This window comes from Eublepharis macularius, chromosome 11 (assembly GCF_028583425.1).
Source record: "Eublepharis macularius isolate TG4126 chromosome 11, MPM_Emac_v1.0, whole genome shotgun sequence".
In the NCBI taxonomy this organism is placed as follows: Eukaryota; Metazoa; Chordata; class Lepidosauria; order Squamata; family Eublepharidae; genus Eublepharis; species Eublepharis macularius.
Genome location: NC_072800.1, coordinates 89,507,874 through 89,535,000, shown reverse-complemented (window position 1 = coordinate 89,535,000; position 27,127 = coordinate 89,507,874). Strand labels below are relative to the sequence as shown.

The following is a 27,127-nucleotide window of genomic DNA, read 5'->3' as shown; positions in this document are numbered from 1 at the left end:
ATTACATTTTTAATTACTTCTTCCAAATGCTAAATGGCCTCATTACAAACATGAAAATCAACATTGGAGAGAGAGACAAAATATCTTTTCCCCTAACATATGGCAATCATTTTTATGATGGGCCATTCTCGGATAATAATTCTGTTCAGACATAAATGTTAATTGAATTCGATTTGGCTTTAAATACGTGAGAACATACCAAAGCACACTGCAGACATGAGTTCTGTTAGCCGAGCCCTGGAAAGCATTTTGCTGATCTGCCAATGACATTTGTCATACATGCCAGCGAACCTTCAATGCCTTGACCAGGCGTCACTGGGCTCCCCCAGATCACGCCTCTGTAAAGAGAATCTGTTACCTGTGGTAATGTGATAACCATTCATAGTCTCTATTTGAATAGAGACTATGAATGGTTATCACATTACCACAGGTAACAGACTCTCTTTACAGAGGTGTGATCTGGGGGAGCCCAGTGACGCCTGGTGTGGGCTTTTGGGGACCACAGTTCTCTTTGTCAGATGCAACTGGCAGGGAGAGCTGTGGTTACCGAAGGCTTATACTACATAGGAATTGGATACCTTCACTGCTACAAACTGACTGCACACCAAAAGGAGATGTTTACATTTCCAAGCAAAGGAATGTTTTGATTGCCTCCATGCTAATTGCATTCTGTCCCCTTGTGATTTATGTCCCCTTCTTTCCTCTCTCTCTCTCTTCCCCCCTCCTCTTCTGTATCTGCCCAGTTTTGATCAGGCATCTGACGAAGAGAACTTGATTCTCGAAAGCTTATGCTACAATAAAATTGGTTAGTCTTAAAGGTGCTACTGGACTCGTTTTGATTTTGCTACTACAGACTAACACGGCTAACTCCTCTGGTTCAATGCCTTGGACATTCCCAGTGCTTTGAGATTACCTCTGCAGAACTTAACCATCATTTCTGCCAACAGAATGGGCATTTTTTCCTGCTTCATTCTTCTGGCTGCATATCCCCAGTTTATCCCTCGTACTGTCTCTGTCTGCTAGGAACAGCATTTTAGGGAGATCAGTGAGATACAGCTGGAGCCAGAGGAGTTATATTACACCAACAGTAAAGTCCTAAACAGATTTTCTGTAGTCTAAGCCCATTGACAACAATGGTCTTAGACTGGAGTAACTCTGCTTAGGATTTCCATTAACAGATGTCATCAGGATCCAACCCTGGAACAAACCCAGTTTGTTGTGCTTCAGTCAAAGTGCTTTTGTACACTGTTTGGATGGGAAGGGGGGCATTTTTCCCAGGTCCTGCCCATATTAGCACTGTATTTATTGGCTGAATCCCATAACCTCTCCCGCCCTACTAGAGGACTTTTCATTTTGGAGACCCAGTTTGGTGTAGTGGTTAAGAGCGCAGGACTCTAATCTGGAGAACCGGGTGTGATTCCCCACTCCTCCACTTGAAGCCACCTGGGTGACCTTGGGCTAGTCATGGTTCTCTGGAGCTCTCTCAGCCCCACCCACATCACAGGGTGTTTTGATGTGGGGGTAATGATAACATACTTTGTAAACCACTTTGAGTGGGCATTAAGTTGTCCTGAAGGGCGGTATATACATTGAATATTATTGTTATTATTATTTTTAAAAAACTACAGTAATTGAGAGACCGTTATAACATTATAACATTACAATGATTCTTTGCATTAGTTCCTAGATTTCATTTTTTTAAAAGCTTTTTGGTTGTGGTGGTGCTGTTATAAGGGAAATAGTGCATGCTTCACATTTCCCCTTATAACATCACAAGAAAAAGGGCTAAAGTCTTTTGTTTTTTATGGAAAGCTGGGAACTAGTGTATTGTTGCTATAGATTGTTATGATTGTTATAATATTATTGTGCTATAGTGACCTATCAATTACCAATTTTGAACAAGGTGTGAAAAAAGCCATTTTGTGGATGATACCCAAGCAGGGGGCTAGGGCAAGGAATATACAGGGGAAACTGCTGTGTGGGTGCTGCATTGCCACTGCAAATCCCTCTGTATTTGCAGCAGCGGCAAGAGCTCTCTCAGCCCTACCCACCTCACAGGGTGTTTTGTGGTGGGAATAATAATAATAACATACTTTGTAAACCGCTCTGAGAGGGTGTTAAGTTGCCCAGAAGGGTGGTCTATAAATTGAATGCTATTATTATTATATTATTATAAAGAATTGTCACTGTGTGGAAACATCCCCATAAAGAAGACCATCACCCATGGAGAAATGAAAATGGCCCTCTCCCTTAAGTCTGTGGTTAAATTTCTTCAGAGATGGGCTTCTCCAACTACCTGCAAATCATATATGGGACTAGCGCTGACCTCCTTGGCAAGGTCATCAACAAAACAAAGTGTCAGGAATGAAGCTATCAATTCGTTCTTGCTTTTTGCTGTAGGGGGACCAAGATCCCTCCTTCCTTCCCAGATTCTTGGAGGTGATGTTAATTTTTTTACTACATTCTTTTAAAGTTGTTAGCATTGATTCAACCACCACAGTGCCGCCATAATTGGCTTATGTCTCTAAATTCCTGTCTACTCAGTCATATGATGAACAAGACGCAACAGATTTTAATTATTTCAGTTCTATCCCAAAGGACAGAACCTTTCCCCAAACCCACACGTACCCTCAGATGTGAAAGTGTAGGGGCTTTTTAAAAAACTCGTGTGACTGTCCTATAGAAGAAATATTTCCTAAAATCTGTTTCAGGTGGGTACCTGTGTTGGTCTGTAGTAGCAAAATAAAAAAGAGTCCAGTAGCACCACCTAGACTATCCAATTCCACTGCAGCACAAGCCTTCAATAACCACAGTCCTCCCTGCCAGATGCATCTGACAAAGATGCATCTGACAAAGATGGCAAACTCCTTTGAACCTTTACACAAACAAACTGATCCCCACACCAAAAGGAGCTGTCTGCATCTCCATATCAAAGGAGTTGTTTACCTCCCCCCTCCCCCTCCCCTCCCCTCTCCTCCTTTATATTTGACCAGTTTTCTTCTGCCCTCCATGCATCTGACGAAGAGAACGTGATTCTCGAAAGCTTATGCTACAATAAAATTGGTTAGTCTTAAAGGTGCTACTGGACTCTTTTTTATTTTGCTACTATAGACTAACACGGCTAACTTCTCTGGGTCTGTAGTAGAAGAGCAAGATTCTCCTAGGAGCAGAAAAGTCCTGGGAGTCATTCCTAGACAATCGCCTGGAAGTGACATCACATCCTCCCGAAACTCCTCCCACTTCAGGCATTGCCCCCCAAATCTCCTGACATTTAGTGGTACAGGGATGGGCGCAATACCAAGAGGGCTTTTTTATAATGGTAATAAGGCTATGCAGCAACGGAAAGTGGTTTTATCAAGAGATCAGGACAACAGCTTGTGCCATTGGGTGTGGGATGGATTATCTCTTTGTTGTGTATGTATTGTTCTGCTCTTTCTGCATTTTTTTCAACTTTACATTGCCATTTTCTTCATTGTCTGATATATCATGCCTAATACTCTTTTGCACGGTCTCTAATTTATGTAACCCTACTCCGATTGCATGGCTTATTAGATCTCTCGTACTATTTGACTGCATTGTTTTTCACCATGCAATCTGCTTCGGGTCTCAGTGAGAAAGGCAGACTATAAATAAAGCAACTAGCTAAATAAATTCACTGTATAAACATGTGCACCGCAACTAGTTCCTTTCAAAAAGAAGCAAAAACAAGGTGGCTTTTTTAGGGGCTCGTGGCCCGGCTGCAGGGGCGGACTGGCCAGGATAGCCAATGGGGAATTTCTCAGTGGGTTGACAGCCTGCCCCCTACCTGGGCCAATCCATCCCAGGGTAGAAGGGCCATGCACGGACAAGGGAAGGTGAGGCCCACCCAGGCAAGCCATGCATGGCTGCGACAAAGTAGCAACCCACCCAGGGAGGGCATGAGGTGTGGAGCTGGCTGGTTCTTTCTCCCACCCTACTTTCCTCCTTTTTTGTGGGTGTGGAGGTTGGCTGGGAGGTGGTGCCTTTGTCCACGGCTGTTTGTTCCTCCCAGTCCGCCATTGCCCAGCAGGTAGGTTTCAATGAGCTTGAGGCGCTGACCCACAGCTTGAATAATGCACTAGTCTACTGCTCAAGCTTCCTCCTCCTTCATTTTTTCTAACAAAAGCAGCTGTAAGGTTGCCAACTTGCAGGTGATAGCTGGCAATCTCCCAGAATTACAACTGATCTCCAGGCAACAGGTACCTGGTCCCCTGGAGAAAATAGTTGATCTGTAAGGTGAACTCTATGGCATTATATCCCACTGAGGCCCCTCCCCTCCCCAAACCTACCCTCTCAGGCTCCATCCCCCAAATTTCCAGGAATTTCCCAACATGGGCCCGGCAACCCTTCTGGTACATGAATGCGTTCTATCAGCTTCAAACTCTTCCTTAATTTAAATCTTGCAAGTTCTTAATGTGTTAGGGTCGCCAACTCCAGGTAGGAAAATTCCTGGACATTTGGGGGTGGGGCCTGTGGAAAGGTGGGGTTTGTGGAGGGGAGATACCTCTGTGGGGTATGATGCCAAACAGTCCACCCTGTGAAGCTTCTATTTCCTCAAGGCAGAAACGAGTCCAGTAGCACCTTTAAGACTAACCAACTTTACTGTAGCATAAGCTTTCGAGAACCACAGTTCTCTTTTTCAGATGCATCGTCAGCTTTCGAGAACCACAACTCTCTTTGTCAAGTTGATGATGCATCTGATGAAGAGAGCTGTGGTTCTTGAAAGCTGACAATGCATCTGACGAAGAGAACTGTGGTTCTCGAAAGCTTATGCTACAGTAAAGGTGGTTAGTCTTAAAGGCGCTACTGGACTCGTTTCTGTTTTGCTACTACAGACTAACATGGCTAACTCCTCTGGATCTATTTCCTCAAGGGTAACTGATCTCTGTAGGTGGAAGATCAGTTGTGACTCCAGTAGACTCCACTTGGCAACCCTAACTGGAATGATAATGATAATGATAATGATAATGATAATGATAATGATAATGATAATGATAATGATAATGATAATGATAATGATTCACTAGTAAAAATGCAAATGAGCCCCCAAAGAAAAGGTGCAACGTTTTACAGAAGGAATAAAATATCGTGGGATGATATTCTCTAGTGTTACTTTGATTGATTTTTTCTCTTCTGGTCTCTGTAACAGATAACCCAAGCTCTTCTCAAATGCTCCATTTGTGAAAGAATTCAAGCTTTCCATTTCTTTGTTATTGTCCAGCTGTTTAAAGGACTCTCCCGTTACCCAAATCTCATGATGAAACATCATTCCTGCCGCAAGAGAGTTTTCGGCTAAATATTAGGAAGAACTCCCTGACAGTTAGAGCGATCGCTCAGCGGAACAGGCTTCCTCGGTGTTGGCTGAGTGCCAAAAATGCAGCAGTCGCTACGCAGTACTGGTTTTAAAGGGTGAAAAAAAAGTTTATTTAGGAACTACCTTGATGAGAGTAAAGAGGAGAGATAGAGGCAGCGTCTAGCTATCTAGCTGGCTAGGGGAGAGACAATTCTCATGAGTGGAGAGAAAGAAGGATATTGCCTCTGCTAAGACCATATTGAGGCAAGTCAGGGAAGTGACGGTTATCAGAAAAGAGAGGTGCTGTCCTCACATTCCTTTCTGACTAATCCTTGGTGCCCCCTGTAGGGTAGGGTCTTCTTCTTTTCATCTTTGTACACCAGACGTTGCTACTTCCAACACTTGGGAGGCAGTGGGCTCTCTGTCATGTCTGCACTAAAGATGGGCACGAACAAAAAAAAGCCACGAACAGCCCGTTCTGCTGTTCGCAAACAAACTGTTCGTGAGGCCCCGTTCTAAACGAACAGGTGGTCGTTGCAAGCCACTTTCGTTGCTGTTCGTTGCTGTTTGTCAAGCCAGGCAGTCTGGCACCATCAATCAATTCCTTTGGCAACGTAGGCAGGGACTGTCTGAACTCTGTCTGAATTCCTTCTGTTGCCCTGGAAACCCCAATCTAAGCCCAATTTACCAAATGTGGAGCTCCCATATTTTTACATGGGAGCAAAGAGCAGGGGGGAAGGGGGTGTTCTGTAGCCATGGGAACACCAATCTCATCCCTCCAAACCCTGTTAGGCAGTTCTGACCGCCAACCACAGACCTCCTGTATTGCTCTATGGGACCTCCGGAAAAGGCACGGTGCTCCCAGCTCTGGCTTTCAGTTGCATTGGAGCTTGAATTTTTTTCTGGGAGTGGTTGGTGGGGATCTACCCCCCCTCAGGTTCCAGGGCTGCAGCCAGGCTCTGGGACCACGCTATTATTTGTTATTGGTACCTTTCCTGGTGCCTGCTCCTATTGTATCAAATGGGAGTTTCCTAGGGATGCCGGCTTTGGGAATGTATAACTCTGACATCCGTATTGCAATCTTGACCAAACATGGATGATGGCTGGAGGAGAGCCTGCTGAACACTCCCTGCGAATATGGGCTCTCTAAGTCCCAAGGGGCCCGTTCTAGCCCCCGCGAACATCCAACCACGAATATGCTCATGATCAGGTCATGTTTGTAAATGTTCGCGAGTCCCTGTTCGTGGGTGGCAACGAATAACGAACATTATGTTTGTTTTTTTCCTCTTCGTGCTCATCTCTAGTCTGCACCCATCCATGACATTTATGTTTCTCTGATCTAATATATTGATCTCATGCATTGCTCACATGATTGTGTTTTGTTCATCTGACTGTGCTTTGTACTATAGTCACATAATCAAGTACCAATGTTGACCTGCTTGAAAATGAAAGTGCCTTCCTCCCAGAACAAGCAACTGTCATCTCTGAAAGTACGTGCAGCGACCTTGCAGCTGTGATGTAACTCTTCACAGAGGAAAGAGGGAGTTTTGATTCCTTGTAATCTTTTGCCTTTCTCTGTCCAGACTAAGCTATTGTGTTCGCACCTAAATGCTAACTGCTCAAAGGAAGGGGGGAATAGTGCGCTTTATATCAATAGTGCATATGCTTTTATACTCATTCCTGCCAACCTATCCCATCTATGGATGTACCCATGAACTTAATGGATCTCTGAATAAAGACCTTTTCAACCAATGCACTGAAGTGCTTGCTGTGAGGGGTTTGGGGATCTATCTGCTATGGACAGCCATCCCTAGAACTGACACTCTCCATCTTTGGAGGTTTTAAAGCAGAGGCTAGATGGCCATCTGACAGCAATGTTGATTCTGTGAACCTGGGCAGATCATGAGAGGGAGGGCAGGAAGGGTTACATCAGTGCCGAGTTCTCATGGCTCTTCTTACATGCCCAGGGGAATGCCGATTGCCACCTTGAGGTCAGGAAGCAATTTTCCTCAGGCCAGTTTGGCTGTCAGTCCCTCACAGTTAGGTCCCTCAAGTCCTCCACAGTTAACACACAGGTCTTCCCATTGAAGCAGCTTTATTGAGAGCCAAACTACAAGTGATGGCTTACACAGGTTGGACACTAGTCGGCTTCCCTCAAGTTTTGATGGGAAATATAGGCGTCCTGGTTTTACAGCTTGGCTCTCCATTACAGCTGCAAGACAAGGATGCCTACATTTCCCATCAAAACTTGAGGGAAGCCGACTAGTGTCCAACCTGTGTCAGACGTCACTTGTAGTTTGGCTCTCAAGATCCATTCAGTACAGGTGTTCACCTGAAGGTACAGAAATTGGCAGAAGTGACAATTCAAACAAGGGGCTGGCTATTATAGGAAAACTTCCCACCCTCCTGGGTCTGTTGGCATTCTGGCACGAAACCCCAAAGAGATCGCATGGGAACAAAGTAGTTTAGACTACATGAAATACAAAGAAAATCTGTCTTTAGAAAGTTACAATGTTTGCTGCTAGCAGCTCCTTCAAGGACACTTGCTGTGAAAAGTGAAAGCACATATTTGTAGCAGATAATGGAGGCGCCCACTGGCTCTCCTGCACTTAATATCAGAAGTTAAGACACTCTCAGATGAGTATTCAGAATACAGTATATAACTTTGGCAAACAGAATATAACTCTGGTAAACAGCATTGATCAATGCCAAATGCAGAATACAATCATAACAGTTATGCTGGCATACACGGCATTGGCTAGGGGTCCTGACGGAGCTTTGCCATCTTCTGGTCGCCGTGGGTGTGTGTGGGGGTAGTTGTGAATTTGCTACATTGTGCAGGGGGTTGGACTAGATGACCTTGGAGATCCTTCCAACCCTATGATTCTATAAATGAGGTTGTGGTTTTATGTTCCCAGTGGGCAAAAATGGTTTAATCAGATAATTGATGCAATCTCTGTGTTCTGAACAGATTGTCAGTCTGTGGTCACCCGAGAATAAGAGGGCCGATGTGAGGACTTGAGCGCCAGCCTTTTAAAATCCAAGTCAATTTAAATTAATAAAGTAATTTGAAGCATAGTGGACATATTTTGGTTTTTGTTGTTTGGAGTTGATTTATGATAGCTCTCTCTTGTGCAATGTTCCCTTTTGCCCCCTAGACATCAAATTTCTGCCACGGGCCTGCAGATAATTACATCAAGCTTGTTCTTTTTCAGCGCTTTACCCACGTGTATGTGAGCACCAGTAATGCAGTTAACGCAAATTAACTGGGCAAAAAGAACACTGAAATGAACTGCCTTTGCGCAGCCTTCTGAGCGAAATTCAGAAAGGACAAACTGAAGGACAGGGGAAAAAATGGGACAAGGAGCAGTTCGGAAACATCCCTCCTTTGAAAACTGTTATGCAATAAAAATGCACTTGAGAGCACTAATGCATTGCAATAATAATGCCGGGAAACAAAGACCACAGGATCCAACCTATTGTCTTGCCCTCTTTGTTTCCTGGCATTGCCGTTGTGATACTTCAGTGCTTTCAAGTGCATCTCGCTAGTGGCCCTTGCTTGTGGACTGTCCTTCTGGCTCAAGGAGCCTTTCTCTGAGTCTCTCTACACAACACATCTTACATGGGACACTCAAGTGACTTACTTTCTGTGTGGTCTCATATTCAAGCGAACTCTGTCTCCCTAGCAGTGCATGTGTATCCACAATGGGAGAACAAGTGTAAGATCATTCACTTGTGCATCTCTCTTGCATAGAGAGTAGAGATGGGCATGAACCACAAAAAAAAAAAAACCATGAGGTTTGTGGTTCGTGGGTTTTCACAAACCAGGAACCACGAACTGGCACGAACTGGAGGAAGTTTACGAACCAGTTGGTGGTTCATGAGGTTTAAATGCCCCTTTCTGGCTGCTTAGCAGTGGCAGGGAAAGGGGCATTTGACAATTTAAAGGGCCCTTTCCTGCCTTGCAAGTGGCAGGTTCCTTTAAACTATCCCTTTAAATGATCCCCCCCCTCACTGCCTGCCAGGGGATAGTTTAAAAGGACCTGCCATTTACAAGTGGCAGGGCCCTTTAAACTGCCCAAACTCCAGCCCCAGCCCCAGCCCCAGGGCATCAGAGGAGGCTGAAAATGGCCTTCCTGCCCCTCAAATGGTGGCCGCCATTTGAGGGGCAGGGAGGCCATTTTCTGCAGTGGAGGAAGCCGAAAACGGCCTTCCTGCCCCTCAAATGGCCACCATGGCAGTCTTCCCGCCCTTGCAGGAGAAAGGAGAGGACGCTGTGGGCCCGCAGGGCAAGGTAAATGTGGGGCTGGGGCTGGAGGGGGCGGGGGCTCGGGTTTGGGCAGTTTAAAGGGTCCTGCAGCTTGCAAACGGGAGGTGCCTTTAAACTCTCAGCTGGCAGGCGGCAAGGGGGGGTCCCCCCCCACTGCCTGCCAGCTGATAGTTTAAAGGCACCTGCCGCTTGCAAGCAGCTGGAAAAGTTTATATGGCCATTTCCCTGGGGAAATGGCCATTTAAACTGCCCCTGTATGACCCAAATTAATCAGTAGACCAGTTCATGGAAGTACGTGGAAATGAGCTTCCACAAACCACTGTTTCGCGAACCATGAACCAGCTTGGTTTGTGCATTTTTTGGGGTCGTAATTCGATTCGTGCCCATCTCTAGTAGAGAGACTCTCTGACTCGAGTCAGGGGAAGGTTCATTGCAACAGGGAAAGGTCCCACTGTTAGCGCAATGCAGGGGCAGATAGGAAGGCCAAAAGAGACCTGGGAAATAGGCCCATCTCCAGCACACTTCCCAGATCGGGGAGGAGGAAGGAAAGAGGGAAAGCAGGCGGAAAGTGAGGGCCACTGACTCATGGTGGGAGCCTCTGGTTGCCAGTCCCTGGCAACTGGCAGGAGGGACACGGGGAGGGCACAAAGCTGGCTGCGGCGTCACATCCCTTCCAGTAAAAAACTGGAAATCACCTAGGTAGCTCTAAGAATCTCTGGAAACTCTATGGTAAAACCGCGATGGTAAAACCCTAGAGTTTCAGTCAATTCCTAGAGCTACCCTATGTCACTTCCGTGTTTTTACCCGAAGTGATGTGCACCACAGGCGGTATGGCAGGTTTCTTTTTCTTCCTGACAGTCCTCTGAGTGGCAGCAGGCAACGGAAGCAGGGGGGCTGGGGATCGCCTGTTCTCACCAGAGGCATGGGACCCCCCCATCTACCTTCAGCTTTGTGCAGGGCTGCTCTGCATTTTAGCAAGTGAGCAGACCCCCCAGACCATCGGCCCACCAGGGCTTTCCCTGCTAGCCATAATGGCCCCTCCATCCCTGCTGTAATACATCAGCAGGATCCAATTATTGGGAATTTAGCAAGTGTCCTACATTCAGTCACGAAAGAGTTAAATTGTTCTGTTCTTTAGTTAGTCAACTAGTTTGCATAGGTCCACTTAGATGTTCCCACCATAGAAAGGGAAATCTTTCTCCCTAACAAAGACCATCTGGGATTCACTATTGGGCAAACGGTTTATTGGGGAGGTGCAATTAACTAGCAACTTATACTGAAGCTTTATTGCTCTTTGTTCAGTCATAGTCTCTGGTCTCTCAGTCGAAGTCTCTCAATACTCAGTTCTAGTCTAGTTTGTTCAATCATAGAGCCAAGCTACAAGTAACGCCTGACACAGGTTTTTGATGGGAAATGTAGGCATCCTGGTCTTGCAGCTTGGCTCTCTATTTAATTGAAGTTTACAGATCGGCAGTCTATGGGAGGGAGACCATGCGGTCGGGAGGGGAGTGCAGGCGTCGGGCTTTCGCCGGGCGCCCCCCTTCCCCTTCACTGGGGGTGAGTGTGGGGATTTCTGCAAACTTCAATTAAATGGAGAGCCAAGCTGTAAGACCAGGACGCCTACATTTCCCATCAAAACTTGAGGGAAGCTGACAAGTGTCCAACCTGTGTCAGGCGTCACTTGTAGCTTGGCTCATATAGTCTCTGGTCTCTCGGTCGAACTCTCTGAATACTCTGTTCTAGTCTGACCATCAAGATGTAGCAGCCAGTTAGTTAGTTTATTTTCTCACCAATGTACCCTTTATCTTAATATGTAATAAAGTATTTTTCTAGAGATAAACACTGGAGTCTGTTCTTCTTATAGTCTACAGCACACTGATTTACTCTGCTAATTAAAACCCTACACCAACTATATTTGCCTTTGTTGACGTTTATTTCATTCTAGGCTGAGTTCAATGTATGGATTAAAATATTCCTAGACTGCCTTTCCTTGCCCGAAGTAGGTTCACTTTCCTTTCTTGTTTCTCCTAGGTAACGTAATACAGCAGAGCATTCACTTGAAACTCTAAGTAGAACACTGCAATTGGCAGACCCCCACCACGCATTCCTGTTCTTTGCTTTTGTCCCGATTCTTTTCTCAGTATATGATCTGATGAATTTATTACCCGTGCCCAATCTTGGGACCAGCTTCGAGCCCCAGCTGGTTGTCGCTTTCACGAGGGTACGTCTGCATCCGACAATGGGGGACAGTAAAAGCACAGTGTCGGCTCGCAAACAAATGGCGGAAACGAAACAAAACAAAATTACAGCGGGGAATTGCAGAGTTAAATTAATGGGCACAAAAGTAGGGCAGTCACTCAAAAAGACCATGTTGAAGCTTCCGTCCTTTGATCAAGCAAAGAGAAGCATGCCGGGTAATGAGAATTGTGACTGCTAAAAGACACAGGCGAACGCCTCTTGATGTAGTGCTGGAAATAGGGGACTCTCGTTCACTTTAATGATGCACTTCCATCAGCTCTGAAGAGTTAGGATCTCATCTGTAATTGTGATGCTGATAATGACTCTAGTGTCCTTTCTTCTAAATGTCAAGAAGAGTTTCAGGAGCAGTTGGTGAAAACAACTTGTCCTACCGAGGATACCCAACAAACAGAGAATCTGGATCGGAGACTCTCAGAGTGGCCTCCCATGACTTTTTATCCTCCTTTCCCCTTCTTTTACATGCATTGTTGGCTTAAGATGGTATGCTTGAGCGCACAGCCTGTCTCTCTTTATTGGTGCAAGTTGCTGTAGAAGATGATAGTCAGCAAAGCAGGAAACAAATATATTTCATTTAGCGTTATTTATTACATTTGTATCACGCCTTTCCCATCACAGGCTTGAGGTGGCTTACAAACACTCATGGTTGTTGTTGTGGGTTTTCCGGGCTGTATTGCCGTGGTCTTGGCATTGTAGTTCCTGACGTTCCACCAGCAGCTGTGGCTGGCATCTTCAGAGGTGTAGCACCAAAAGACTGAGACCTCGATCTTTTGGTGCTACACCTCTGAGACACTGGTGACACTGAGAGATCTCTGTCTTTTGGTGCTACACCTACACCTCTAAAGATGCCAGCCACAACTGCTGGTGAAACATCAGGAACTACAGTGCCAAGACCACAGCTATACAGCCCGGAAAATCCACAACAACCATTGTTCTCCGGCTGTGAAAGCCTTCCACAATATACAAACACTCAGTTTAAACAGATAACTCCAAATCAGCTCTGACTACAAAGACACACCAGTGCCTGCAAAAGCATTTCCGTCCCACTAGAAAGATGACGTGGATAGCCCAGGTGAGCCTGATCTCGTCAGAGCTCAGAAGCTAAGCAGGGTCGGTCTTGGTTACTAACTGGATGAGAGACCTCCAGTGAAGACCAGGGCTGCAGAGGCAGGCAATGGCAAACCACCTGTTTGTCTCTTGCCATGAAAACCCTGCCAGGGGTCATCGCCATAAGTCAGCTATGACTCGAGGGCACCACACACACACGCACACACACAAGGATGACACCACATTACTAGCAGAAAATAGTGAAGACTTGAAATGACTACTGATGAAGGTTAAAGGAGACAGCTCCAAAGCAGGATTACAGCTGAACATGAAGAAGACAAACGTAATGACTACTGAGGAATTACACAATTTTAAAGTTGACAGTGAGGAAACTGAAATAATCCAAGATTTTATATTCCATGTCTCAATCATCAAGAAAAAGAGAGATTACAATGAAGAAATCCAAAGAAGATTGAGACTTGGAAGAGCAGCTGTGAGGGAGCTCGAGAAGATCCTTAAAGATAAAGATGTCTCTCTGGGAACCAAGATCAAGATAATCCAAACTATGGTATTCCCCATTGCCGTGTATGGATGTGAAAGTTGAACAGTGATGAAAGATGACAGGAAGAAAATAGATTCATTTGAAATGTGGTGCTGGAGGAGAGTTTATAGGACACCATGGACGGCCAAAAAGACAAATAAGTGGGTACTAGATCAAATCGAGCCTGAATTCTCCCTAGAAGCTAAAATGACAAAACTGAGGCTCTCGTACTTTGGTCACATCATGAGAAGACAAGATTCTCTGGAAAAGTCAATAATGCTAGGAAAAGTAGAAGGTAGCAGGAAAAGAGGAAGACCTAAAACGAGATGGCTGGACTCAATAAAAGAAGCCACGTCCTCCATTTTGCAGGATCTGAGCAAGTCTGTTAATGATACGACGTTCTGGAGGTCTTTCATTCATAGGGTCGCCGTAGGTCGGAGGCGACATGACGGCACGTAACACACACACACAGAGAAAGCCCTTCAGGTTTTCTAAAACCTGAAGAGAGGGTGCCTTTATCACCTGTTCCAGGAGCTTTTTCCATCGGCTGAAAAGAGCAGACACGAGTCTAGGGGAAGAAAAGCAGGCAGTGCTTGGCGAGGGTGCCTCAAGGAGAAAATGTCCAACAGATCCCGACTGATGCATCAGAGTATAATTGTTTGGTTGGTTAGCTGGTTGATTTTCCCGGGACCCCTCTGCAACGAAAAAGCCTCCTCCTCCCAGGTCTCAACTGCCATTGGCAAGACTGAAAGGATCAAGAATCGAACAACACGGACCAAAGACGCCGCTAGGATTGAGCCCGAAGGATTTTGTGAAAAGCCAAAAAACTCTTCTCTGCAGGGTTCTGCACATCTCTTGCTATAACGATGCTAGTTCATTATTGCCCGGGGGAAAGTTCAATCCCTTCCTACGCTGTCGAAAATTACTGGGTAGCTAAAAGCCTCTGCCCGGCCAGCTCATACATGAAGCCCAAACGATGCATGCAAATCTGATTACCGTTCTGAGAAATGGCTGCACATCACAGAACATGATTTTAGGCATCGCAAAAAGTCTGAGCAGATAAGCAATTACTGAAGACAAGCCCTGCAGATAATCCTCACTGAGAGCCCTGCTGAGCGGTCCATCTCAATTTTCGTTGTTGTTGGGGGAAGGGGTTCCTGTCCCTTTTTTCTGTTATGATTAAAACATCCCCAAAAGATTTTTTGTTAAAATTATGTGAGAGGAAAAAAGTGCTTTCACCATGATGATCCAGACCGGGGATGCTCCTTGACAGCCTAGGCAGCGGCAGGGAACCCACTGAAAGGCAAGGATGTGACTTCAGAATCACATGACAGGAAGAGGAGGAGCCAGAATGATGACCTCACTAGAGGAGAAGGAAGCTCCGCATTTCATAGGTGCTGTACCACATTGGTGGGCCGAGTAGTTGTTGGAAATTGCAATGTCTGGTGTACAAAAGGAAGAAGGGAAGAAGAGCCTTCCATACAAGGGGCAGCAAGGGTCAACTAGGATAGTGGGGGCAGCATCTCTCTTGTTTCCTAAAGATCATTTCCTTGCCTTGTCTCCTATTGGGCTAAACAGGGCAATATCCTGCTTCTATCCCGAGAGCCAGTTTGGTGTAGTGGTTAAGAGTGGCAGGACTCTAATCTGGAGAGCCAGGTTTGATTCCCCGCTCCTCCGCTTGAAGCCAGCTGGGTGACTTTGGGTCAGTCACAGCTCTCTCAGAGCTCTCTCAGCCCCACCCACCTCACAGGATGTTTTGTTGTGGGGATAATAATAACATACTTTGTAAACCGCTCTGAGTGGGCATTAAGTTGTCCTGAAGGGCGCTATATAAATCAAATGTTATTATTGTTGTTATTATTATTATTCTCTCTCCTGAAGATGTAGTCAGATAGCGAGGACCTATTACTATCTCTCCCCTTTACTCTCAAGTACATAGTTCCCAAACAACCCTTTTAACCTCTTTAACCAGCACAGCGTGACTCGACTGCGCTTTATTTACCTACTCTGCCTAACAGTAGTGAGATGTGACCGGACTGGGGAAAGAGAGGGAAGGGAGACCTTTGGTGGAGAAGGGCACCACTACACTGCTTGAGCCAAAAAGACTGCTAAGTGACCTTGCTGTCCTGCAGCTCTTCTCAGTGGATGCCCAATGGCAGGAAGGAGATGTGGTACACTTGCTCTCTGCATGAGCAGGTCCTCCCAACAGGCCCCCCAAAATAGAGCTCCATGGTTCCAGCATCTGAGAGTCATGATCCTGTATGTGGGAAAGCACTGATTTAAACCGTGCAAAATGTGATTTTCTTGTAAGACTAACGACAACCCTGTCAAGTAGGCCTGCATTAGTGTCTCTAAGAGCCAAGCCACAAGTGACGCCTGACACAGGTTGGACACTTGTCAGCTTCCCTCAAGTTTTGATGGGAAATGTAGGCATCCTGGTCTTGCAGCTGTAATGGAGAGCCAAGCTGCAAAACCAGGATGCCTACATTTCCCATCAATACTTGAGGGAAGCTGACAAGTGTCCAACCTGTGTCAGGCGTCACTTGTGGCTTGGCTCATAGAGGGGCTGAAAAGAGAATGACCTGTCTCTGCCACCTTGCAAGATCATGGCAGAGGCAGGATTTAGATCCAGGGCTTTTGGCCATGCATATGTCTCTCCTCCATTACATCATAGTTGAAGTTGGGGCCACGCAGAGGTATTTTCCTGTGGAAGGATGCTCAGCAGCTTACAGGTTTGGCCCACGGTTGCAAACAAGGGTCTGGCTTTTCAGTGATTGCTTTGACAGTTCATGGTTTGGCTGGTGCTTCACTGTGTTCTTTCCTAACAATGCAGTAAAGTGCAGCTGGATTTTACGGCAACCAGAGCTGTCATTTTTCCTGCCAGATCACCAGAAGACTTTTTGAGTTTTTCCAGGTCAGTATTTACTATTGAGCCATTGTGAACTAATATTCTAACCAGGGCTTTTTTTCTGGGAAAAGAGGTGGTGGAACTCAGTGGTGGAACTCAAGACCGCACAATGACGTCACTTTGGGTCAGCTGGAACAAGGGGAGAGTTTTTTAAAGTTTAAATTGCCCTCAGCGAAAATGGTCACATGGCCAGTGGCACCGCCCTCTGGTCTCTAGACAGAGGGGAATTTAGATTGCCCTCCAAGCTGCTCGGCAGCGCAGAGGGCAATCTAAACTCCCCTATGTCTGGAGATCAGGGGGCGGGGCCACTGGCCATGTGACCATTTTTAAGAGGTGCCGGAACTCCGTTCTACCACATTCCTGCTGAAAAAAAGCCCTGGTTCTAACGATGTATTGCTGTGACTGTTGGAAATCTCACCTTTTATTTATTTTTTTCAGAAGAGTAAGTCTCTGGCCACTTTTGTTGCAGAGTTATAAGGGGAAAGGTGCATGCAGCACATTAAACTTGCTTTTATTGAACTCGTCACATTGAGCAGCTCTGTGACTGCAGGTAGCTGCTTATGCGATGGGGTCATGGATCAATTGTGCCTTGTTAGATAAGTTCCATTGAGCTATGAGTTGCAAGTTGCGGCTGCTTTGCCATCAATGTAGTTGTTAAACTCAGTCCTCTAAATCACTAGAGAGGACAGCATGTATCCTTGAAGAAACTGGATAGGAATCAGATCCTATCTGTTGGAATAGGCGATTCAGCATGCCTTGGACATTAGGGGGCGCTGCATGTCTCTCTTGTATTTCTGTATAACTCTAGCAAGTGGCAACTCTCTTGTCTAAGGTGGAAACGCCTCCTGACTCCTCCTTGCCTCCACGTCTTCTTCCCTCGTGGCTTTCCAAGGAGAAGGATATAAATCCTCAACACTCCACATGGAGCCCTTTTGTCCACACATCCACACTTCCAACTTCGCTGCCTACTTTTCAGGCCGTGGTCTTAGAATAGGAATGTAACACTTTAGATTAGGATCTTTCTCCTTTTGCTACAAGACACTGATACAGAAGAAATCTACTACAATACAACTGTAAGTTGCATCTTTCTTTGATTTTGTCTGAAGACTAATTAATGCACGTTTTAAGGGTTTAAACACTTATGCCTAATTAACTCTGCTGTTACTCTGCTATGGTACTAAACTAAACCAAACCAAATATATATATTTCCAATACTATCACTTGGAGTCATGAGCGGGTCGTTAAAGTGACTGACTTTTCAAGCATAGGTCACTCGTAGTTTGTGCCCCCATCACACCTGTACAGTAAGATAAATCATTTAAATGGTCAGCAGTTGATTCGATAAGAGTGCCTGCTTTTTGCACCTTCACAATCATCTTTCTCCCATAACTGGGTATGTTCCGGCAGACAAGCAGACTGCCAGACAGGGCTTTTTTTCAGCGGGAATGCAGTGGAACGGGGTTCCGGCACCTCTTGAAAATGGTCACATGTTCAGTGGCTCCGCCCCCTGATCTCCAGACAGAGGGAAGTTCAGATTGCCCTCTGTGCAGCTCTAAACCCCCCTCTGTCTGGAGATCAGGGGGCGGAGCCACCGGACATGTGACCAATTTCACCGAGGCTGATTTAAACTTTAAAAAACTCCCCCCCTTGTTCCAGCTGACCCAAAGTGACATCATTGTGTGGTCCTGAGTTCCACCACTGAGTTCCACCACCTCTTTTCCCAGAAAAAAATCCCTGCTGCCAGATATTCAGCTCCTGTGATCAATGACCTGGTAAGCTATCGATCATTGTTACATTTTCCTTTGTTCATTTACCTTTCCCTTCATTTGTTCTGAATAAAATCATTGTCTGTTTATCCAGGGGGGTGTGGGGGGTGGAATCCTCATTATATTTCTGGATAAAAGCAGCAGCTTACATTGGCGATGAACTGTGAACTCACACTCAGCTCTGAATGTCTAAAAAGTATCAGAAAGTATGCTTTTCTTCACAGGCAGGCACTGAAGCGGGCGCTCCCTCATATAGAGGAAAGTACTCTTTGCTGGATTTTCTTCTTTGGAACAAATCATAAGATCTGCCTTTCCTACATTCCATCCTTTAAAATTTCCTTGTCCCAAATCACCGTAGGATTCCACTAGGATAAATGACCCAGAGGCTGGAATTCTGTGGTGTAGCGGTTAGACTACATGCACCATTCATGCATCTGCTGAAGAGAGCTGTGGTTCTTGAAAGTTTATGCTACAATAAAGTTGGTTAGTCTTAAAGGTGCTACTGGATTCTTTACTATTTTGCAACTTCAGACTAACACAGCGAACTGTTCTCGTTAGACTAGCGTCTGGGCAACCCAAGCTTGAATTCCTGCTCTGCCATGGAAGCTCGCCAGATGATCTTGGGCCAGTCATACACTCTGAGCCTATCCTACCTCACAGGGTGGTTGTTGAGAGGATGAAATGATGTAAGAGCTCCCCACTGGGGAGAAAGGCAGGGTGTGAATAGGGCTCCCAACCCCCCACCCGAGGTAGGGGATCCCCCGTTCCCACCTCCTCCCCTCCAACACCACTTTCCTGGCCAGTGGGGGAGCACCCCCCCCCAGTGGCACAGAGTGCCTCTGTGCCCTGCAATGGGCCTGTTTTGGGCCAAATTGGGCCTGCGGGGGGGCGATTCAGCCCTTTGGGATGGGAAGTGATGCCACCATCCATGACTGGAAGTGATGTCATCACTTCAGCGCCATTCCACCCATCAAAGAATGGACAGACCAAAAGAATGATGAAGGCCACTAAAGACTCACTCTGCAGATTAAGCCAGGGGGATCTGAGCCAGCAGTTGGCCAACTGCTTATTGTGGCAGCATATCGCACCACACTCCACCCCAGGATGGAGCTCAGCGGAGCTCTTGATGGGGTGACGGCTAACAACCCTGCTCGATCAGCTCCACCCAGACTTAGATCCGGACACCCAGAGGGAGCCAGAGGTTTCAGAAACACCAAGGAGGTTCCAGGAGGGAAACTTATAGCCAAACTACAAGTGAGGCCTGACACAGTTTGGACACTTGTCAGCTTCCCTCCAGTTTTGATGGGAAATGTAGGCATCCTGGTCTTGCGGCTGTAATGGAGAGCCAAGCTGTAAAACCAGGCCGCCTACATTTCCCATCAAAACTTGAGGGAAGCTGACAAGTGTCCAACCTGTGTAAGGCATCACTTGTAGCTTGGCTCTTAGTTTATGCCAGAAACTTCAGGGAAGGGCCCAACTGGGTTCTGTCTTCAGAGCTCAGGGTGATGGGGCTGATATCCTACGAGGTGGCCGATGCCACTGGCAGAACACTCTGGAGACACACTGATCAGCTACGGCAGCGCTGGCCGGAGTGGGCACAGAGACAGGACAATTCACCCTGCACCGCTGACACAAGGGCTGAATCGGAGGTGGTGACCGAGCAGAGTGGAGAGTGGAGTGGAGTGAAGACACGCCGAAGAGCGCAGTGGGTGAGTGCCAAGTCCCCAGTCCCCCGCCAGGGGACTCAAGGGACTTGGCAACCCTAGGTGTAAAGGAAGTAAATAAATCATTCTTGTTCCATGGTATGGAAATCGATTGGGGCCCCAGAAAATATGCTCTCCTTCTGAGTTGTGCTGGAAACCAAGTGTTCAACATTTTCGCTACATTGGTGGGAATAACAAAAGGGACACTTGCAATGTATTTTTCCAAAAAGGAGAAGCTGGGTTTCAGAGTGCATAAATTCTGCTGGACCAGAAAGAAGAACGGCGATGAAGAAACAAAGTATACACACTGTACGGGAACAGAATTAAAGAGAATCTGGGACATCCCCCTTGTTGAAGCTTCGCGCAAAATGCGTAGGGGTTATACAAATATTAAAGATTCCTTTCCTTTGCACCGTTTGTTTCTTCATCTTTGTTTTGCCTTGGTGTGGCCCCCTTTCCACTTCGCAGACCAGAAAGAAGCGCAAAGACTTCAAGATGACTTTCTCGTGTGTCTGACACCAGCGTTCCGGGCAAATCTACTCTGGCACCAAATTTAGCCAGTATTACCACCGGATTCATTGACTTCACCTGCCATAAAACAGAATCAAGTTTGTTAAGAACATATTCAAAACCGGTATTATCTACGGCTTTAAAAAACAACGTGCATCGCATTTTCTTATTCTTATTACCCGGTAGATCAATTTCTTTGCAGATGAAAGCAAAGTAATTTAGATCAGAGGGGAGGCTTGATAGCTGCGAAGAAAAATGTTCCTTCCTTCTGGCTCTCAGCATTAGACTCTTGCGCAGCCTCCAGCAAAGAGGAGGAATAAACCAAACCTGTAAACAGAACCCCACAAAAGAAAAGTAATTAAAAGTTTCTGCCACCAGGGCTAAAGTGGGCACTGGGGAATGGCCATGTTGGTGTTTTGTAGAGCTGGTTTTTGAGGTCTCGGTGTGGAGCCGGAGCACAGGGAGAGAAAAAATATCTTACAGCTGCCAGAGATGCGGAGGGAGCTAATTAAGTCCACCTTTCAGAGTTGCCGAGAGAGGCGAAAACAAAGCTGCAGCAGGCCAGTTTGCAGTCGTTTGCTCTGCGAAAGCTGTGATAGTTTTGCATACTGGGCAAAAAAAAGAAGAAGTAGAAATAAATTAACTCAGGCCGTTCTCAAGCCTACCTAAATAAGCAGGGTTGGACTTTCAACGGCTTGCTTCTGCAGATGCGACCAATGTCTAATGTTTGACAAGGAAATCATGGATCCAGTGCCGTGGACAAGTGTCCCCAAAGATGCTGGAGGCAGAGAATATAATTTTCCAGACCTTTTGGGGATGAGCTGCAGCTTGCTAGTAAAGCTTTAAATGCAGAACGTCCCATCGTCAATCTTGGCATCAGCTCCTATTACTCAGAATGCTAGCTAAGTAAATTTTGAATCTCTCTGCACAAGACATCTGACATGTGAAGAACACGTGTCAGGAGATGCAATGTTAGCTGGGAAGGGGGATTTTAATAGACAGAACCGGCGGCAGGGCAAAGGCTTTGCTTTACCCTGGAAAGGCTGTGAAATGCAAGAAGGGAAACTTCAGCCCACTGGAAACTTTCCAGGTCCAAGCCCGGCTCGGGAAGGCAGCTCCAGCCCATTTCCATTCCTCGCTGCCCTCTGGTTGCCATCCCACACAATCTTAGACTGGAGAGGTGAAATTGACAGAGCCTTCAGGGAGGTGAAGATGAAATTAACAAACCCTCTGAGGAGTGATCTACACCAGCTCTGCCTTTTTAAACTACACTTTCCAGCTAACATTGCATCTCCCTACATTTAATGAACACACCCTGAGCCATCTCATGTAGAGAGACTCATTGTCCCCCCCTATCCACCCCCCACTGCTCCATTGAGCAAGGGCTGGGGACAGGGACTGCTGGCAGGGCTTTGTTTGCCATTAGCAGGCAAGTGGCAGACCTAATGAGAAGGGGAGGGGTGAGGGATCTTCCACCCCAAGCTCCCATTGCCCACTGCTGCTTCAAGTAGTGGCAGGGGAAATTTTGTGATAATGTTTCTTCTGGGGGAAACTGGGAAGTGCTTCGTAGAGCTGCCCACCATCACTTCCTGGTTTTCCCCAGAGGAGTTAGCCATGTTAGTCTGTAGTCACAAGATAGTAAAGAGTCCAGTAGCACCTTTAGGACTAACCAACTTTATTGAAGCACAGGTTTTCGAGAAGTACAGCTCTCTTCGTCAGATGCATTGTCAGCTTTTAAGAACCACAGCTCTCTGCATCTGATGACGAGAGCTGTGGTTCTTGAAAGCTGACAATGCATCTGATGAAGAGAGCTGTGGTTCTCGAAAGGTGACGATGCATCTGATGAAGAGAGCTGTGGTATTCGAAAGCTGACAATGCATCTGACGAAGAGAGCTGTAGTTCTCGAAAGCTTATGCTGCAATAAAGTTGGTTAGTCTTAAAGGTGCTACTGGACTCTTTACTATCTTGCTGGTTTTCCCCAGAAGTGACGTTGACATGCGCTTGATGCCACCCCTCTACCATAATCTCACCCCCACCCCTTCTGCCATTTTAACCCTATATACCATTCACTATCCTTTCTTCATTCTTCAGCATCTATGTGGTTTGATTTCGCATCCTTGAATCAGATCAGAAATTTAGATACCTTTTACACATTTCCTTCCCCGGTAGTTCATTATTTGAGAAGCTTTCCATTATCCCAGGGTTGGTGATCATTTTGTCTCCGAATATGAAGCAGTCACTACAGTCAGAGAAATCTGAAATATGCCTTGAATGGAAAAAGGCCCATGTATAGAAATAAGGGAAAGTTTCCGAAGTGCAATTGAGCACTCTTCCCAGCCAGTCACCAAGGAAACTCAAATTGATTTTAGCCGTTTAACATTGCCTTTTCTTGTCAGTAATGGAGTGGTTTCATTAAAGGACTGCTTTTAAGTTAACCTCTCAATAAGGACGCAATTCTCTGTGACATGTGAAAAAATGAAAAGGATGTGGCGGATTTTGCATGTACTGCCACAATGTGATGAACATGGGCCCCAAGGAGGGGAGTTTCTAAGACAACATGTCAGCTGAAAAAACTCAAATGATGGGTTGTGCTTAATTTCCCCCCTCCACAGAGGGCAACGAGGCGAGCAATTCCTCCTGTGAAGGGGGAAAAAGAAAGGGAGAGAAGGAAGGAAGGAAGGAAGGAAGGAAGGAAGAGAAAGAAAGAAAGGAGGGAGGGAGGGAGGGAGAAAGAAAGAAAGAAAGAAAGGAGGGAGGGAGGGAGGGAGGGAGGAGGGAGGAGGGAGAAAGAAAGAAAAAGAAAGAAAGAAAGAAAGAAAGAAAGAAAGAAAGAAAGAAAGAAAGAAAGGGAGGGAGGAAGGGAGGGAGGAAGGGAGGAAGGGAGGAAGGGAGGAAGGGAGGAATGAAGGAAGAAAAAGAAAGAAGGAAGCAAGGAAGGGAGGGAGGAAGGAAGGAAGGAAGAAAGAAAGAAAGAAAGAAGGGAGGAAGGGAGGGAGGGAGGAAGGGAGGGAGGAAGGAAGGAAGGAAGGAAGGAAGAAAAAGGAAGGAAGGGGGGAAGAAAGAAAGAAAGAAAGAAAGAAAGAAAGAAAGAAAGAAAGAAAGAAAGAAAGAAAGAAAGAAAGAAAGAAAGAAAGAAAGAAAGAAAGAGAGGGAGGGAGGGAGGAATAAAGAAAGAAAGAAAAAGGAAGGAAGGAAGGAAGGAAGGAAGGAAGGAAGGAAGGAAGGAAGGAAGGAAGGAACTCTTCTGTCAGTTATCACTAGCGATCTATTTCAGGGGCAGATTTTCTTTTTTACAAAAGAATATTTGCCAAGACTAACCTCAAGTGAGTTTTGAACATGGGGTAGGAATTGGGCTTGTTTCCCGAGTCCAAGGAGCAAGATGGCAGCCCAACGCATGATACAGACAGGCTTCAGCATTTTGCTTGAAGAGAAATTCAGTGGCACATCACACTTCTGCCTCGAACCCAGGACTTGCTGAAGTAGACTTTCCAAAGACAACCCTGAAGGTCATTTCCTCTTCAGCCATCTTCCAAGTGCTGACATACTCACCATGATGAACATGGATTCTCATCTTCTGCGGAAATATAAGCACCACCTGCAAAAACATCCCATGGGAAAGAGCTCAAATATTTAGTACAGATCAATCACATGGATCTTAGTTCTGGGTCGAGAAGCCATTACGTTCTTCCCCACCAAGGTCCGCTTTTCATTAGGCAAAGCGCTGCACATCAACATAGGAAAAGCCAGACATGAGGGAAAAAAACCCAAAAACAAAATTAAGGAATGAATAGAAAGTATAAAGGTACAGAAGGTGGGTAACTCACCAGAGAGAAGAATGTTAGAAGCCACTTTGAGTCCCCATTGGTAGGAAAAGTGAAGTATAACTCAAGTAAGCCAAATTGTGCTTTTAACACAACTAATTATAGACCCCCAATGAGAAGACGCTTATGAAAGTATGGCCCTGGGTGAGACCACTGGACCTTCAGATGGCCATAGAAGAAGATTCTTCTGGGTGTTTCACCCCAGATCTCAGAAGTTCACAGGCTGTCCTTATACTACCTAGAACAGAGAGGATAAAAGAGAAAGGAATACCCATTGGATGAAACTATCAATTTTACTTACCTGCATGTGGTCTATTGCCCTGACCGGGACAGCCCAGGTGAGCTTGCTGTCATATACACCTGCCTGCATACCTGCCATTAGTGTGTGTTTGATGTTCTGTGTTGACCATGCATAATTGCAGGGGTATATATTGTACACTATACTGATCATCTGAGAGTGTGATAAATGTTGAACTGAAATGTACTGCGCCAGGGTGGGTTATCTGTTATCTGTTGAAGGTATTTACTTTCATCTTCACAGACCTTAAGAATGAATAGAGCATGGTTTCCAGTCCTGAAAAACACCAGGCTAACAAAATACTCTACACCCTACAATAGCCCTGCAGAGAAGATTAGCATATCAAGCACCAATCCATATGCAAAAGAACCCCCTCAGGATACAGTGAAGCCTCCCTTCATTAGCATTCCACACCCTGGGAAACTCTTACAGGATGACTCAGCCCAAACCCACTTTCCTGAGTAGATATAAATGACCTGCCAACATCTTCTCCACACTGTGACACTGAGAGATCTCTGTCTTTGGTGCTACACCTCTGAAGATGCCAGTCACAGCTGCTGGCGAAACGTCAGGAACTACAACGCCAAGACCACGGCTATACAGCCCGGAAAAACCACAACAACCATCTTCACAGCAAGTGTCCTTGACTGCAAGCTCCGGCTAGCTCGCAATGTATCTTTTATCAGAGACTGGAATGATAATCAGTTCCCCTGTAACTCTTTGGGGTTTTCGCGCCAGAATGTCAACGACCTCTGTCCTAAGGGCGGGAAGTTCCCCTTATAATTAGCACTGCTCATTTTTGAATAGCCGCTTCTGCCAATATCTTTGTATGAATACCTTGGAGTGCATGGATCTCTAAAAAAAGTTACTTCAACCAACGCACCGAAGTGCTTGCTGTGAGGGACTTGGGGATCTACCTGCCAAGGGCTGACCCCTGATCTCGTCAGATCTCAGAAGCTAAGCAGGGTCAGCCTTGGTTAGTATTTTGATGGGAGACCTCCAGCGAAGACCAGGGTTGCAAAGCCAGGCAATGGCAAACCACCTCTGTTACTCTCTTGCCATGAAAACCCCACCAGGGGTCGCCATAAGTCAACTCTGACTTGAGGGCACTCTCTACCACCTCCATGAGGCCTGTTGTCAGCGGGTCATCCAAACCCTGGAAAGAAAAAGACTGTGTGAATTGTTGCATTTGTAACTGTTTTTGTATATTATTGTTCTATTTGTATGAGGTACTTAAGATAATGTATTTGCATATTTATTCAGAACTTGCACTTTAAATAGAGAAAATAGTTATATTGGTAAAGATTGTGGTTTCTAGTGGAATTTTTCCTATTGTTTTTTAACCTTCAGATGGAACCAAGAGATCTGGAATTACAACTCTCAAGAGATATGGAATTACAACTCTCTCCCAGGCACTTAATTTGCAGAGATACTTCCACTCTTCTTGCAAACTTGACCCTGGGTTGTTAAAATACATTTATATGTGTGTGCTCGCGCCGTCCCCTATCATTGTGTTATTTGGTTCTCTTTTCCAAAGACAGGTCTAGCCTGCCTTCTGGTGGAAGCAAGCTCAGATTTCTGCAAAGAGTCGTTTAGTAGTCATACAGCTCCCCCTAGTTGCAATTGTGGAAAGGTGCAACTCCACAACAGCAAACTTTAAGGCCTCACGTTGAACTACTCCGAAGTAATTCAATCCGGAGCTGGTCTTCAATAACGAGGAAATGGCTGGTATGCAATCTTGTGTTGCTAACTTCTGTGCTTGTGTGCTTTGCTGCACTGGTCAACCACTAACACTTCAGTAATGATGGCAGCATTTTGACTGATTGATGGATTGAGCTTATTTATGGCTCACATTTCTCACTCTCAGGGCAGATTACCAAGTACAGAAATGGGGGAAAGTGTAATTGTACAGTATAGAACATCCAATGAACAATGCAATATGGATCGAGATGAGTAGCCGTGTTAGTCTGTCTGTAGCAGTAGAAAAGATCAAGAGTCCAGTAGCCCCTATAAGACTAACAAAATTTGTGGGAGGGTGTGAGCTTTCGAGAGCCACAGCTCACTTCTTCAGATACCCACAAGTTTGATGGATTTCAGTGTGATGCGGTGGCAAAAAAGGCAAACTCAGTCTTGGGTTGTATCAAAAGGGCCATTGCATCGGAATTGCAGGAGATCATAGCCCCTCTCTATACTGCCTTGGTCAGGCCACACCTGGAGTATTGTGTGCAGTTCTGGAGGCCTCACTTCAAAAAGGATGTGGACAAAATCGAGAGGGTGCAGAGGAGAGCGACGAGGATGACCAGGGGTCTGGAGACTGAGCCCTACGGGGAAGGCTGAGGGCCTTGGGAATGTTTAGTTTGGAGAAGAGGAGGTTGAGGGGGGACATGATTGCTCTCTTTAAATATGTGAAAGGCTGTCATTTGGAGGAGGGCAAGGAGCTGTTCCACTTGGCAGCAGAGGGTAGGACCTGAAGCAATGGTCTTAAATTACATGCAGAAAGGTACCGGCTGGATATTAGGAAGAACTTTTTCACGGTCAGAGTAGTTCAAAGGTGGAATCAGCTGCCTAGTGAGGTGGTGAGCTCTCCTTCGATGACAGTTTTCAAGAAAAGGCTGGATGAATCTTGGTCAGGGATGCTTTAGGGTCATCCTGCATTGGGCAGGGGGTTGGACTAGATAGTCTGTATGGCCCCTTCC

General features: G+C 45.9%; 1 protein-coding gene across 1 annotated transcript in view; it reads left to right on the top strand.

The window, feature by feature from the left end:
- Positions 1 to 9,545: 9,545 nt before the first annotated feature.
- LOC129337368 (vasoactive intestinal polypeptide receptor 1-like) overlaps positions 9,546 to 27,127 on the top strand; it is a 77,550-nt gene continuing 59,968 nt past the window's right edge. Inside the window, exon 1 of the mRNA XM_054990969.1 lies at positions 9,546 to 9,605. Coding sequence (XP_054846944.1) covers positions 9,546 to 9,605 — 60 coding nt within the window. The remainder of the gene's footprint in view (positions 9,606 to 27,127) is intronic.